The following is a 14513-nucleotide window of genomic DNA, read 5'->3' on the forward strand; positions in this document are numbered from 1 at the left end:
TCAATATTTCAACAAAAACTCACTGTTATCATTTGGAGTTTCCCCCCAAGTCAGACCTGTTAAAAGGGAACCGTTTCACATTGCTGACAATTATAGATGTTTGCACTGAGTCCTTTCCTAAATTTGAGAAATGACTTGAGTTGTTTAGTTCATCCCCGGGGAACATGTGTGCAGGGAGGAAATCCGGGGTGACAGTTGCCGGGAACTCAGCCCTCTCCTCCGCCTCGTGTGTCCTCACTGACGTCGTCAGCGTGTCAGCTCAAGCATCGATTCCATAATCGATTCCAAAAAAGCACCGTTTCAGAGAAAACCCAGGGAGCGCTGCGTCCACGTCTCGCCGACCTGAGATGTGGCACGTCCTGCCCCTCTGTGGAGGAAGCTGGCATGTGTCACTTCTGCACGAGGCCCTGCAGCAGCCAGGCCCGTGGGTGAGGCAGCAGAGCCGCCCGAGTGTGGGCGAGCTGGTTCGCTGCAGAGGGCTCAGGCCACGGCAGGGACCCGGGCACAGCTGTGTTCCGGAGGCTGGCAGGGGCGGGGGGGGGGGGGCTCCAAGCTCAGACCTGCACTGCAGCAGACACCGCAGAGTCCTGCTCCCCGCCCGTCTGCCGGCTTCAGGACGAAGGGAGACATCTGCACACCCTCCGTCACGGCAGGGAAATGTCCGCTCTCCTTCTCAGGGAATCTAAGAACCTCGTTTGCATATGCACAGCAGCTCCCTTCTCAGCGCCTTCCTCAGGGCCCCAGACGCGACTGAGAAAGGACATTTGCGATCCGATAGCCAGGACCTAGGAGCAGCTCAGGTGTCCGAGAACAGATGACCAGATGAAGCCGAGGGGTACGGGGGGCCCCGGGGCTACAGGGCACGAGAACCAGGGGGCTCCAGCACCGTCCTCACCTTCCGACAGAAGAGCTAGCGAACGTCCTGCTTCTCGCTGTTTCGCACACTGTCCGGCCAGAGCGGCCCATGGGGACAGGCTGTGGACAGGCCTCCTGTGGGAGGCAGCGAGGGGGCAACGGCGAGGCCATCTACGCCGCAGGCCACAGGTCCGAGTCCGGCTGCTTCCACTCCTCCCCGAGCAGCGAGTTAAAACTGAGCGGCTGGAAGTACTCCAGGCGGTGGCTGTGCAGAGACGGGGGGAGCAGGGCGGGCGGCCGTGAGAAGCGTCTCCGGGGGCAGGGCCCCGCCTGCGGCTGCTCAGAGCCAGGTGCTGCCCCTGGCCCAGGTCTCCATGGTAACCCCACAGGCTGAACCACCAGGACCCCCGAAGGGAAGCCCCGAGACCGCGCTGACCCTCAGACTCTCCGACTGACTGCAGCCCGTCTGTCAGGGCACCGCAGGCCGCTCAGGCTCCTGTCTGCCCCGCTGCCCCCCCCCCCACCTGCCAGCGTGGCGGGGGCCGTCCCAGGGCTCCCACAGGCCACCGCAGGGCAGGCGCCCATGGTTTCTGGGGGGAGGTGCCCGAGGCCCCCCAGGACGCCCTCCCCAGCCACTCACAAGTCGGCCGTCTGTCCCGGCCGCAGGTCCCGCCGAGGCACCGGGTACAGCGCCTCGTAGCGCCTCCCGGCCGCCGACCCGTGGATGGCAAAGGCGTTGAACCTGCTCACACCCGCGGGGAAGTAGCTCCAGGGAAGGTGGGCTTCGCCTTCCCAGCTCGTCTCCCGCCGGGACACGCGGAAGGGCAGGGGAAGGCCCTGCTGCACAGAGGAGAAGCACACGGGAGCTCGGGCTCACGCCCACACAGGGTGTGCGTGCGAGTGCTGTGCGTGCCCGTACCCCAGGTGTGTGTCCGCGTGGGCATCGCCGTGTGTGTCTGTGTACGCATACGCAGGCGTGACTGGGGCTCACGGCATCAGAGTAGAGAGGTGTCTGTGGTGTGTGCATGTGAGTGCTGTGCGTGCACCCGTACCCCAGGTGTGTGTCCGCGTGGGCACCGCCGTGTGTGTCTGTGTATACGCGTACGCAGGCGTGACTGGGGCTCACGGCATCAGAGTAGAGAGGTGCCTGTGGTGCGTGTGTGCGTGCGCGGGCCTTAGACTCCGGGGGTCTGTCGCACAGTCTCACTTACCTTCCACACGTTCCTTCTTCCGGAGAGGAGGAGCACCAGGTGCTGCCCGTGGCTGTCAACGGGAAAGGGCGCCCTGAGCACCTGAGAGGAGCAGCGCCCTGAGCACCTGACAGGAGCAGCGCCCTGAGCACCTGACAGGAGCAGCGCCCTGAGCACCTGACAGGAGCAGCGCCCTGAGCACCTGAGAGGGGCAGACACTGCTTCCCAGCTGCCCTCCTTTACGCGCATGCTAGTCACTCAGCTCCAACCCCCCAGGGCCATCCCTGGGGCAGGGGGAGCGGCCAGCGGGCCCCACTGCCCGGCATAGCAGCTGGCGCCAGGCTTCCGGGTCCTGAGGCCTGTGTGTGTATGCCTGTGTGTGTCTGTGAGTCTCCATGTGTGTGAGTGAGTGTATGAGCTGTGTGTGTGTGAGCTGTATGAGCTTGTGTGAATCTGTAAGTTGTATGTATGAATCTGTGTGTGTGAGTTGTGTGTCCCTGTGTTTGTGAGTCGTGTGTATGAATACATATGTGAGTTGTGTGTCTTTGTGTGTGAGAGCTGTGTGCGTGTGTGCACCCCTCTGCAGCGCTCAGACAAGAAGTTCTGACCCCTGAGCAGTGCTGGATGCAGTGCTGGGAGCCCCCCAGCAGTGCTGGTGTGACCCGGGGCCCCTGCAGGACCCAGGCGGCACCCCAACCTCAAGCCCCCACGCTGGACCCACGGCCAGGTGGCCTGAGTGAGGATCACCGTGGGCCCAGGGCCTCCTCGGGACACCCAGGAAGCAACCCTCACAGCAGCACTCTCAAAATTCACTCCCAGGGTCGGTGTTTTTATACGTAATGGTGGTGTGTGGTTTCCTAGTTAGAGAAAATCAAACTCCTGTCTTGTCCTCTGGAGCCATCGTTTGGAGCCAAGAGGTGGATGCTGTCCTCCCGCATCATTAACACAAAGGATGCGATTCCGACTGCTGCGGAGCTGAGTCCTCCGGCCTCCAGCTTAGCCACAGTCTGTGGCCGGAGCTTCCCCGCCCGCGCCACGGGCTGGGAAAGGTCCCTGGGCTTTTCAGTAAAACAATGTGGCACATTAATTGAAAGCTTACGCAACAGAGAATGTGATGACTCTTCTGAAAAAATGTAAACATGAATGGCCAGACTTCCCAAATTCCAGTTGGCAAGAAAGCAAAGTGAGGGAAAGAACGTGATGGCTAAAATCCCACTGAAATAAACGGCTTCGCATTTCTGCCAGGCTACAGAGGGACAAGACCAGAGGAGACGAGATGCTAAGAGGGACTTAAATGTCACCGCCAATAAACACGGCGATGAAAAATGTTACGATTCAGTATTTTACAATTTTAAGTTGTGTTATATTTAGACGGGAGGTAGGTATAAACTGATATTTTCAAACCCACAGACAAAGAAAGCGTGCCAACAGGTGAAAAGGGCTCCACAGGGCAAGGTTCAACCTGAAGAGAGTGTTCGGGTTGTGATATTTTAGTGAGTCCAGGAAAACTCAGTCTTCCTAGTCTTTACCCCAGTGCTGTGTGCAAAACAACACAGTATGTGCTCAATAAATGAATGATAAAGGAAAAATACATGAATGCATAATAGTTACATATGAAATTATTTAAAGTTTAATCTGGCCATTCAAAAATTTCCCTAAAGGAAACATGCTCAAAAGCACCCTCAATTTATCACTGTCTTTCTTTATTTCTGAATAGTTAATATGTGATACAAATTCTAAAGAAAGCAAGAGTTTCTGCTTTGCAATTTTTCATTATTTGAAAATAATTCTTTCAAAGTTTTAGAATAACCAACTACCATGGTAAAATGAAATTAATTTCAATATAGAATTTTTAAATATTTACAGCATACATTTTAAACACATTTTAAATTATACATTTTCTCAAAATATAATTATATATAACTCAAATTAATTCAAGTTAGGATCCCTCTAAAAAAGTGTTTAATCAAATGACACACCTAAATAATAATTTATTCAAATTGTATAGGAATTAGTTAGGAAAAATGCTTTATACTTACGGACAAAGCTCAACTTCTAAATACTGTTCAGTCAGGTCATTCAAGAAAAATGCTTCCACAACTTTGGAAAAAGATAAAGTATAGTAAAAAGTCTTAAATATTTTGTTTATTCCTTAAAATATAAAATAAGCTATGCATTTTTATTAAAACACCATGATTCACAAAGTTGTTCATAATTAAGTTGTTTCAGGCATTTAGTGTTCCAACACCACTGAGGTGACCTACCCTCCACCAAATTTCCCAGTTCCTTCCCAACCCCAACCTGCCCCCTTAGACACATAACAAATTTACTTTATTTTGCTTGCTCCAAAAAAACTTAAAGAAATGGCAGATAGAACGATCAGAAAATAAATCAGTAAGAGCCAATTTGTGATTGCTATCTGTTTATCCAACTCCAATACTCTCCAATAGCAAAAGGGACAAAGAAAATAAATTAGACACGGCCTGGAAGGGGAAATATATAGGAAACTCATCATCATTAATTATCTCCCGTGCCAGACTGTCGTCGATTGAAAAAATTAATAAACTTGTGTGCATGTGAGGTTGTAGAGAAATCCACATTCCGCATACACTTGTGAGGCCTTTGCTCTCCAGGAATAATCAGCAACCGGGAAAATAACACAATGATTGTCATCAGAGCAGAGCCCGAAAGGAGAAATGACCTGAATTAGTGTTCACTCTCTCTCTCTCTCTCTCTCTCTCTCTCTCTCTCTCTCTCTCTCTCTCCCTCCCCCCACCTCCACCACCTATGTGTGTGCACATACATATACACATACAGGTCTGTCCTCTCTGGAGAAACCTTCCATCTTATTCCTTCATCACCTTACAAACATTTTTGCAGCTTCTTTGTGTTAAACACTCTACCTGACTCTGGGATCACCTTGATTAGTTCGCAAGCTAATAAGACACATCGTGGAAAACTGGTGCAGATGTCAGCACGGAGAGACGCGGGGGAGTCGGGGGAGAAAGGACACAGCCTCTCAGCCCCCGGGCCTAGGGAGTGCTGGGGACCAAGGCCCCTGTCGGCCTAGCCGGGTCAGGGACCGGGTGAACAAGGTTCGCCTCCGTGACAGAGCACACGCAGTTCTATCCTGCTGGACAAAACGAGGCGGAGGAGGAAGTGAGGAAAGGAAGAATAAGGGCTGGACCGGGGTACGCTGTCGATGGAGATCACATCAGAAGGGCAAGCTTGCCCTTCCAAAAAGGCTCTAAAGTAGCCAAGTGGTGGAGACAGTACAGCAGGGAGGGCACTTGCCTTGCAGATGGCTGACCCTGTTTCAATCCGCATCACCAACGCCTGCCAGGAGTAGCCCCTGAGCACAAAGCCAGGAGCCCTGAGCATTGCCAGATGTTGCCCCCAAAACAAACCAAAAAAAAAAAAAACCCCAGTCTTTTATTTTAGAAACCATACTGGCTCCCAAATGAAAGATGAACTTGAGGCTAAAAGACTATCTGGGGGACTCAGTGCCGTGAAAGACGATGAAGAGGTAGCTGGCCGGGACACGGCGGGTGGGTGCTAATGCTGAAATCAAGAAACGTTCAGGAGCACAGCAACCCTCCTAGAGAGGGGCGAGGGGCCGGGAGAGCCAGTCGAGTCTCTCCCTCGGCCAGACAGGCACTCAGACTGGGAAATGGGGAACGGAAACGGGATTACGAGCGGCCACAGGTGAGTGAGGGCCGGCTAGGTGGGTCCCAGATCTGCGGGAGGAGCTGGCGGGAAAACAGACGGCCGCCCTTGTGAACATGTCACAGACCACGGCAGCACTGTTCATGGCAGCCGAGATCTGGAAGAAGCTCAGGTGTCCAGGCCAGTTGCTGGATTAAGAAACCAGAGTCCAGGTGCTGGAGCGATAGCACAGCGGGGAGGGCGTTTGCCTTGCACGTGGCCAACCCAGGTTCAATTCCCAGCATCCCATATGACCCCTCGAGTACCGCCAGGAGTAATTCCTGAGTGCATAAGCCAGGACTAACCCCTGTGCATGGTCGGGTGTGACCCAAAAAGCAAAAAGAAAAAAAAAAAAAGACAAGAAACCAGATTCCGGGACTGGAGTGATAGCACAGCGGGTAGGGTGTTTGCCTTGCATGTGACTGACCTGGGTTCGATCCCCGGCATCCCATATGGTCCCCCAAGAACCTCGAGGGGTAATATCTGAGTGCAGAGCCAGGAGTAACCCCTGAGCATCGCTGGGTGTGACCCGAAAAGCAGAAAAAAAAAAAAAAGAAAGGGGCCGGAGCGATAGCACAGCGGGTAGGGTGTTTGCCTTGCATGTGACTGACCTGGGTTCGATCCCCGGCATCCCATATGGTCCCCCAAGAACCTCGAGGGGTAATATCTGAGTGCAGAGCCAGGAGTAACCCCTGAGCATCGCTGGGTGTGACCCGAAAAGCAGAAAAAAAAAAAAAAGAAAGGGGCCGGAGCGATAGCACAGCGGGTAGGGCGTTTGCCTTGCACGCGGCCGACCCGGGTTCGATCCCCGGCATCCCATATGGTCCCCCAAGCACCGCCAGGAGTAATTCCTGAGTGCAAAGCCAGGAGTAACCCCTGAGCATCACTGGGTGTGACCCAAAAAGAAAAAAAAAAAGAAGAAAAAAGAAACCAGAGTCTGCTTGCACAATGGGACAGTCCTCCACCACGGAAAAGACAGAGCCTGCGGTACAACACAGTGGGGGGTGGACGCGTCCAGCTGCCAGCCAGCAGGAGAGCTGCACCACAGCATGGTCCCTCAGACGCAGGCCATCACGGAGCAAAGCAGGGGACAACAATGGCCGGAGACGACGGGGCCTGAGAGCTGGCCTACAGAGCAGGGCCCACCCAGGGCTGGGGTGCAGTGGGAGATTGGGGAGGGGGTCCCGAGACAGGGGTGGGCGGAAGACGACATAGTACTGTAAACCACAGTGCTCCGACTTAAAAACAATAAAAAAAGGCATTTCATCCAGTAAAACCCAGGTTCAAGCTCTGGCATCCCATAAGGTCCCCCAAGCACCGCCAGGAGTAACCCGAGCAACGCTGGGTTGGGGCGCGGGGGAGTAAGAGAAGCAAGGACCGACGACGGGACCTAAGCCATCTGGGCCGCGACTGCCCTGGCCCAGGGTCCGCTGGGTTGGCTGGAGTCCGACCAGTGGTGGAAAGACTGGCAGGAGAGTTGTGCAGGGCCCGGCGGGCAGCCTGGTGTGTGTGTGTGTGTGTGTGTGTGTGTGTGTGTGTGCGTGCGTGTGTGCGTGTATGTGTGCATGTGTGCGCGCACGCGTGTGTGTGCGCATGTGTGTGCGTGTGTGTTCGTGTGTGTGTGTATGTCTGCATGTGTGTGTGTGTGCGTGTGTGCGTGTGTGTGTGCATGTGTGCGCGCACGCGTGTGTGTGCGCATGTGTGTGCGTGTGTGTTCGTGTGTGTGTGTATGTCTGCATGTGTGTGTGTGTGCGTGTGTGCGTGTGTGTGTGCATGTGTGCGCGCACGCGTGTGTGTGCGCATGTGTGTGCGTGTGTGTTCGTGTGTGTGTGTGTATGTCTGCATGTGTGTGTGTGTGTGTGTGTGTGTGCGCGTGGGGGGGGGCTGGCCCTGCAGTGGCGCGCGCCCACTCACCTTCATAGTCCCACAGCCCACTGAAGGGCTGCCCCGGGGCTCCAGCGGGGGCGGGAGGGTCGTTGAAGAGCGGGGCGGTGACCTCCAGCAGCACCCCTGCACTCCGGGGTTGCAGCCGCACGCAGGCGGGCTCGTGCTCCACGGGAGAGCCGTCCCACGTGTGTGCGATCCTGAACTCCATGTGGGATCCGGGCTTCGACCCTGTCTGTGCCCCGGGACGACCTGGCTGCGGTCGGCTGGCAGCGAGGCTAAACGCGGCTCTGGAAGTCAGAGGGCCCCGGGAACCCCACACAAAGGAGGTGACGGTCCAGCAGCTTCAAGCCCGATGCCTCCTGGGAGAGGAGAAGAGCAGGAAGTCAGTGCAAAGGTCCTGCGCTGTTAGGCTGTAAATGCGGGACCACTCAGCGCCCTGGGGACTATATTTATCTTTCCTTTGCTCTAGAGAGCATCGACTTGGCAGAGTGACAGGTAGTGCCTGTTGGTTTGGTGTTGGCTGGGACCCGGTTCTGTGGCCCCCGTCTTCCCGGGACTGGGCTGACTTCCTAAACGCTTCCATCTGGGACATTTCCAGGATTCAACCGTCCCCCGCGCTCCTTCTTCCCAGGGAGGGAGTCAGGAACTGCAGCTGCCGCTTAACCTTTGGACCAGACGAAGTCCACTGGGTAGGAGCAGTATTTGCATTTTTTGCTCTTGGCTGGAATGGCCCAGCACCGGTGCAAAAGCGGACGCCTGAGCCCCGGCCTGGGCTTAGCTGCAGGGGGCCTGCTGGGGGCGAAGAGGGAAGGAGACAGCAGGCCGCTGGAAGTGCTGGTGGGGTGGACCCTGGGGGGCGGGCCCGGGCTGGGCTAGGGCTGGGCGCCGGCCGCGCTCCCTCCAGCCGCTCCTGGGACTGGCCCTTCCTGGCGCTCCTCAGAGGCCAGCGGGAAGCTGGACCGCCCCTGGGCAGCGCCCTGCGGAGGCTCTAGGGGGCCGCGGTCCGGCTGCGCGCACTGGCCGCCAGCGCTGCCCACGTCCGTCTCGGGTTCCTCCGTGCCCGGCACTGCCCTTCTTACCCGGGAGCGACCTCGGCGGGAGGGCCTGGGCCGAGGCCAGCGGGCAGCGGACCAGACGGCAGGACCGAGTCCCGACTCCCCTCCCCCCCGCCCCACGGGGCGCCGAAATCGTCCCGGTTCGGCTGGGTCGGGTCTGCAGCGCCCCGCCCGGGTGCCCGGGTGCCGCTCCGAGTGGACGCGCCTGGACGCGCGGGGACGCCCCAGTCCGGGGCCTGCCGGGGCCAGTGGCGAGTGCGCGGGGCCGGGCCGGGTGCCGCCAACGCACGGTCAGCGCGCAGCAGGCCTTCGCGCGGACACCGGCCGGCGGCGTCCACTCTGCCCAGCTGTCCGCCCCCGCGCCGGGCCCCACCCGCGCCAGCGCTGAGAGCCCGCTGGGCCTTCGCTTTCTTTGCACGGGGCAGCTCCTGACACCAACCGGACGCTGCTCGTGACGTTCTTCCTGGCCCTTGGGTGCAGAAACCGCAAAGGCACGCCCTGGAGACGCACAGCCTGGTCAGCTTGGCCGCTCTCGCTGGCCACTGCGGCTTTGCTCAGCCCCCTCTCTTTCCACTTTTCACTCCAAACCTCACGGACTCCGGGTTTCTAAGTCAGTTCCGATAGAAACTCATAACATGCTCATGCATGAAACTGTAAGCATCTCTGGGATGGGCAATCATTTACAGCTCCAAATAATAAAATGACTCTATTACATTTTTACTGCATCTGGAATTCAATTCTGCAAGGGTTCTGTCACCGCAGCCAAACCCCAAATGGGCCAGAGGGCCTGCGCTGGGGGGAGGCCATCCTGCCTGCACCCCTCTGCAGGTAGTACCCGGGTACGGGGCACTGTCATACACTTCCAGGAAAAGCAGGAAGCTAAACGGGATGATATTGCAGTAAACTGGCAATGTCCTGCAGTTCAGCCTACATGGATTCTGCTTATAATGAACTTCTGGAAAAGAGTGTTTGTGTTTGTTTTAGCCCATCGGTTTTGTTTTATAAAAATGACTTTATGGCAGGATTCTGAAACAAGTTGTACCTCAGTGGGTAGTTTCTGAGGCATGGGATGGGTGTGTTCTAGAACTCCGCCACCCAAGTTCTTAGCAACACCGTGCCAGACCCTCAAAATAAAGGTGTTTGTGTCATCTACTACAATAATTCCCAAAACAAGAGACACACCTAGAAAGAGAGCTCCCAGTTCCAGGCCAGGCCTCTCCGGGACGGTAAGATAAGTATGAGTTATTAAGACTGGGCAAAGGTGGCATCTAGTCATACCAGTGCTAACTAGTCCTGACCCTAGTTTAAAGTTGTTGTTGTTGTTGTTTTTAATTTTATTTTATTGAATCACCGTGAGATAGTTACAGGCTTTCATGTTTGGGTTACAATCTCACAATGATCAAACACCCATCCCTCCACCAGGGCACATTCCCCACCACCAATATCCCCGGTATATCCCCCTTTCCCACCCTCCCCCTGCCTCCATGGCAGACAATATTCCCTATACTCTCTCTCTACTTTGGGGCATTATGGCTTGCAACACAGACACTGAGAGGTCATCATGTTTGGTCCATTATCTACTTTCGGCATGCATCTCCCATCCCGACTAATTCCCCCAGCCATCATTTTCTTAGTGATCCCTTCTCTATTCCACCTGCCTTCTCCCCTCCACTCATGAAGCAGGCTTCCAGCTATGGGGCAATCCCCCTGGCCCTTGTATCTACTGTCCTTGGGTGTCAGCCTCATGTGATGCTACCCTACACTCCACAGATGAGTGCAGTCCCTCTATGTCTGTCCCTCTCTTTCAGACTCATTTCACTTACCTAGCTTAAATTTCTAACCTTGCATTCTTCATGATGCTGCCCACCTAGTGCTGAATGCTCAATGTCAACTTACTGAAGAAACGAATATTTTTAAGGGTTTTCTTGACTGTAGAAACCCATCAGATGTGAGAGCAGGAAACAGTGGCTGGATAATGGCTAAGCATGTTCTGTGCCTTTTTCCCTGCCCTTCTCACTTCCCCTCCACGAGCCGTCTTAGGCTTCCAGCTTATCTCCTCTGCTCACCCCCGCTGTCTTCCGGCTTGCTGGCAGGGGCCTGGGAGAAACGCAAAGGGATCTGATGGTGACCCGAGAGCATGAACCCCGAGGGAACACCCCGCCCGGGCAGCGAGAGTCAGGCTGCAGCAAACGCAAGGCAGCCCCAAGGAGAAACACGTAGGGTAAGCAGAATCCTGAGTCTTCTATCTAAATGTGTTATTTCGCATTGATCCTGGATAGCTGGAGGGTTAGGCAGTGGAGATGAACAGAAAGAAAGGAGAAAGAAGAAAGAAAGAAAGAAAGAAAGAAAGAAAGAAAGAAAGAAAGAAAGAAAGAAAGAAAGAAAGAAAGAAAGAAAGAAAGAAAGAAAGAAAGAAAGAGAGAAAGAGAGGAAAAGAGAAAGAAAGAAAGAAAGAAAGAAAGAAAGAAAGAAAGAAAGAAAGAAAGAAAGAAAGAAAGAAAGAGAGAAAGAGAGGAAAAGAGAAAGAAAGAAAGAAAGAAAGAAAGAAAGAAAGAAAGAAAGAAAGAAAGAAAGAAAGAAAGAAAGAAAGAAAGAAAGAAAGTGGAAGGGAGGAAGGAAGGGAGGGAGGGAGGGAGGGAGGAAGGAAGGGAGAAAGAAAAAGAAAAGAGGAAGGAAGGAAGGAAGGAAGGAAGGAAGGAAGGAAGGAAGGAAGGAAGGAAGGAAGGAAGGAAGGAAGGAAGGGAGGGAGAAAGAAAAAGAAAAGAGGAAGGAAGGAAGGAAGGAAGGAAGGAAGGAAGGAAGGAAGAAAAAGAAAAGAGGAAGGAAGGAAGGGAAGGAAGGAAGGAAGGAAGGAAGGAAGGAAAAGAGGAAGGAAGGAAGGAAGGAAGGAAGGAAGGAAGGAAGGAAGGAAGGAAGGAAGGAAGGAAGGAAGGAAGGAAGGAAAGGAGAAAGAAAAAGAAAAGAGGAAGGAAGGAAGGGAGAAAGAAAAAGAAATGAGGAAGGAAGGAAGGAAGGAAGGAAGGAAGGAAGGAAGGAAGGAAGGAAGGAAGGAAAGGAGAAAGAAAAAGAAATGAGGAAGGAAGGAAGGAAGGAAGGAAGGAAGGAAGGAAGGAAGGAAGGAAGGAAGGAAGGAAGGAAGGAAGGAAGGAAGGAAGAAAGGGGGAAAAAGAAAAAAGAAAAAACCGGGAATTTTTCTGCCAGGCAGAATGACTCTTTACACGGAACCCCGCGAGCTGCCCGTGCAGGCTGAGGCAGCTGGCGCGCAGGCTCCCGGGCCGTCCCTCCGGAGGACCCAGGGACAGAGGCCGGCGGGCTCCCAGCTCCGGCGCGCGCCCCGCCTGGCCCCGCGCCCCGCCCTCCCGCGCCTCCGGGGGCGTGGCTGGGAACCCCGGGCGGAAGCTGCGCCGGGCCCCGCCTCTAGAGGGCCCGCCCCCTGGCTTCCGCCCGTGGCCCCGCCCCAAGGCCGCTCAGCCAATGGCGCTCGGGGCCCGCGGAAGCGCCGGGGCGGCGGCGGCGGCGGCGTCTCCAAGGAGCGGCGCGGGCTCCGCGTTCAAAGTGGCGGCGGGCGGGAGCGATGGACGCGGACGCGGAGGCGCGGCGGGAGCCGGGTAGGCCGCGGGGCTGCGCCGCGGGGCCCGGGAGGCGGGGGAGCCGGCCCGAGGGAGCCGGCGGGACCGGGGCGCGCGGCGGGCGGGGCGGGCGCGGGCAGGTGCGGGCCGGCAGGTGCGGGCCGGCAGGTGCGGGGCCCGCAGGTGCGGGGCGGGCAGGTGCGGGCCGGCAGGTGCGGGGCCCGCAGGTGCGGGGCCGGCAGGTGCGGGGCGGGCAGGTGCGGGCCGGCAGGTGCGGGGCAGGCAGGTGCGGGGCGGGCAGGTGCGGGGCGGGCGCGGGCAGGTGCGGGGCCGGCAGGTGCGGAGCCGGCAGGTGCGGGGCGGGCGCGGGCAGGTGCGGGCGCGGGCAGGTGCGGGGCGGGCGCGGGCAGGTGCAGGGCCGGCAGGTGCGGGCGCGGGCAGGTGCGGGGCAGGCAGGTGCGGGGCAGGCAGGCCGGCAGGTGCAGAGTGCGGGCAGGTGCAGGGCCGGGCAGGTGTGGGGTGCGTGCAGGTGCGGGGTGCGGGCAGGTGCGGGGTGCGGGCAGGTGCGGGGCAGGCAGGTGCGGGGCAGGCAGGCCGGCAGGTGCAGAGTGCGGGCAGGTGCAGGGCCGGGCAGGTGTGGGGTGCGTGCAGGTGCGGGGTGCGGGCAGGTGCGGGGTGCGGGCAGGTGCTGGGCCAGGCAGGTGCGGGTACGGGCAAGTCGGGTGCGGGCAGGTCCAGGCGCGGGCAGGTGCGGGGCCGGGCAAGTGCGGACTCGAAGGAGGAGGCCAGCACCGGCAGGGTTTGGGTCTGGCGCAGGCATTTGGACTAAGCGCCCAGCGGGCCAGGGCTCGGGCCTCCAGTGGCCTGCAGGACCGCCCCCGTCTCCCGCTGCCTGAGCCACCACACCCTGAAGCCTCGGTTCCTTACAGGCCGTCACCCACCGCGGGTCCCTGGGGAGGGGTGGTGGCCAGGCCAGCCCAGCAGGGGCTGCTCGTCCCGCTGCTGGCTCCTTTTCCTTGGGCACTCAGTGTAGACCCCGCGCTGTGTCAGCTAGTGACCTGATGGCTTGCAGACTGGTTTTCCTCTCTGTTTCAGAACCACAGCTGCAGGAAGTTCTTGGGCGGGATCTAACGGAAAATGTAAGCCACTGTCCAGATCTCCAGGTATGGAAATTAACATCTGACAGACTAGGTTCGGGTTTGGTTGGACCTCTCCCCATCAAAGGTAAGTGCAAAGTAGGGTTTATAGGGTTTATAGGGTTAGTCACATGCGAACTTGTCTGTAGCACTTTGAAATCTGCGTACACTCTTGCTTGTTATAAGAAAGCTTGTTTTCTGCGATGATTACAAATTCTTTATCCATACATATGTGTATCCCCCACCTTTTTTTTTCCAGAATTGTAGCTTGACAAACCAGAGTGTGTTTCTTTGGAAGTAGCAGAGAAATGCGGTCCAAGATACCAGATTTAGGTGCAAACCTAAACCGTGTCCTAGGGGAAACAGTTTGGAACTGTGGGCCTTCTTACAGAGAGCAGGGTGCAGGATGGGGTGATGTCAGGAGAACCATCCCAACTTCAGGGAGGTTTAAAAATGTTCGGGGGTTGGGGGGGTACAGCAGGGAAATAACCTGGAAACGAAAGGGAGGAAGGATGGAATAATTCCCGAAGTGTGAATCCAGGGAAGGCAGGGACCATTCTGGAAGGGCAGGTGCATTGTTCAGTGACCTACCCCGCACCCACCGCCCAGCAGGCTCCCGACTACACCCGCACCCACCGCCCAGCAGGCTCCTCACCTACACCCGCACTCACCATCCAGCAGGCTCCCGACTACACCCGCACCCACCGCCCAGCAGGCCCCCCTACACCCGCACCCACCGCCCAGCAGGCTCCCCTACACCCGCACCCATCGCCCAGCAGGCTCTGTCCCACAGCCCTTGAGTACATGCCTGTGCTGAGTGTGCTCTGGGACTAAGAGGCCAGCACACATGTGTCCACTACTGGACATGCAGTGTGGACTTCAGTGTCGTCCGGGCAAGCCTGGGATTGCGGTTCCTATCGCCCTGACTGCCCGGAGTGGCCGCTTCCCTGGGAGGAGAGGCGCTCAGAGCTGTCCTTCCGCAGGGCGTGCCGGCCTCTGGGCCAAGGGTGCAGACCCTCTTCTCCGAGAGACACCAGGATGCCTTGCTGCACCCTGGGAATGTGAGCAGTACGACGCACCGGCCGCCTGCTCTTGGCTGTCTTCCAGAGGAAGAGG

General features: G+C 56.9%; 2 protein-coding genes across 6 annotated transcripts in view; one reads left to right on the forward strand and one right to left on the reverse strand.

Moving 5' to 3' along the window:
* Positions 1–453: 453 nt before the first annotated feature.
* Positions 454–9119, reverse strand: C7H4orf33 (chromosome 7 C4orf33 homolog). Its single transcript, XM_055144653.1, has 6 exons — positions 8717–9119; positions 7665–7996; positions 4085–4145; positions 2067–2118; positions 1496–1695; positions 454–1120 (listed from the first exon to the last, which is right to left on the reverse strand). The coding sequence occupies exons 2-6, from the start codon at positions 7843–7845 to the stop codon at positions 1027–1029; spliced, it is 588 nt and encodes a 195-aa protein (XP_055000628.1). The 5' UTR covers positions 7846–7996; positions 8717–9119; the 3' UTR covers positions 454–1026.
* A 3077-nt stretch (positions 9120–12196) lies between these two features.
* Positions 12197–14513, forward strand: part of SCLT1 (sodium channel and clathrin linker 1) — a 49631-nt gene continuing 47314 nt past the window's right edge. For 3 of the 5 annotated variants that reach the window (XM_055144788.1, XM_055144789.1, XM_055144792.1), the window contains exons 1-2: positions 12197–12300; positions 13357–13424. In XM_055144788.1, the coding sequence (XP_055000763.1) occupies positions 12267–12300; positions 13357–13424 (102 nt within the window). In that variant the 5' untranslated portion in view covers positions 12197–12266. Of the gene's footprint in view, positions 12301–13356; positions 13486–14513 lie in introns of all 5 variants that reach the window. The other 2 variants (XM_055144790.1, XM_055144791.1) reach the window with 1 other exon arrangement.

This window comes from Sorex araneus, chromosome 7 (assembly GCF_027595985.1).
Source record: "Sorex araneus isolate mSorAra2 chromosome 7, mSorAra2.pri, whole genome shotgun sequence".
In the NCBI taxonomy this organism is placed as follows: domain Eukaryota; kingdom Metazoa; phylum Chordata; class Mammalia; order Eulipotyphla; family Soricidae; genus Sorex; species Sorex araneus.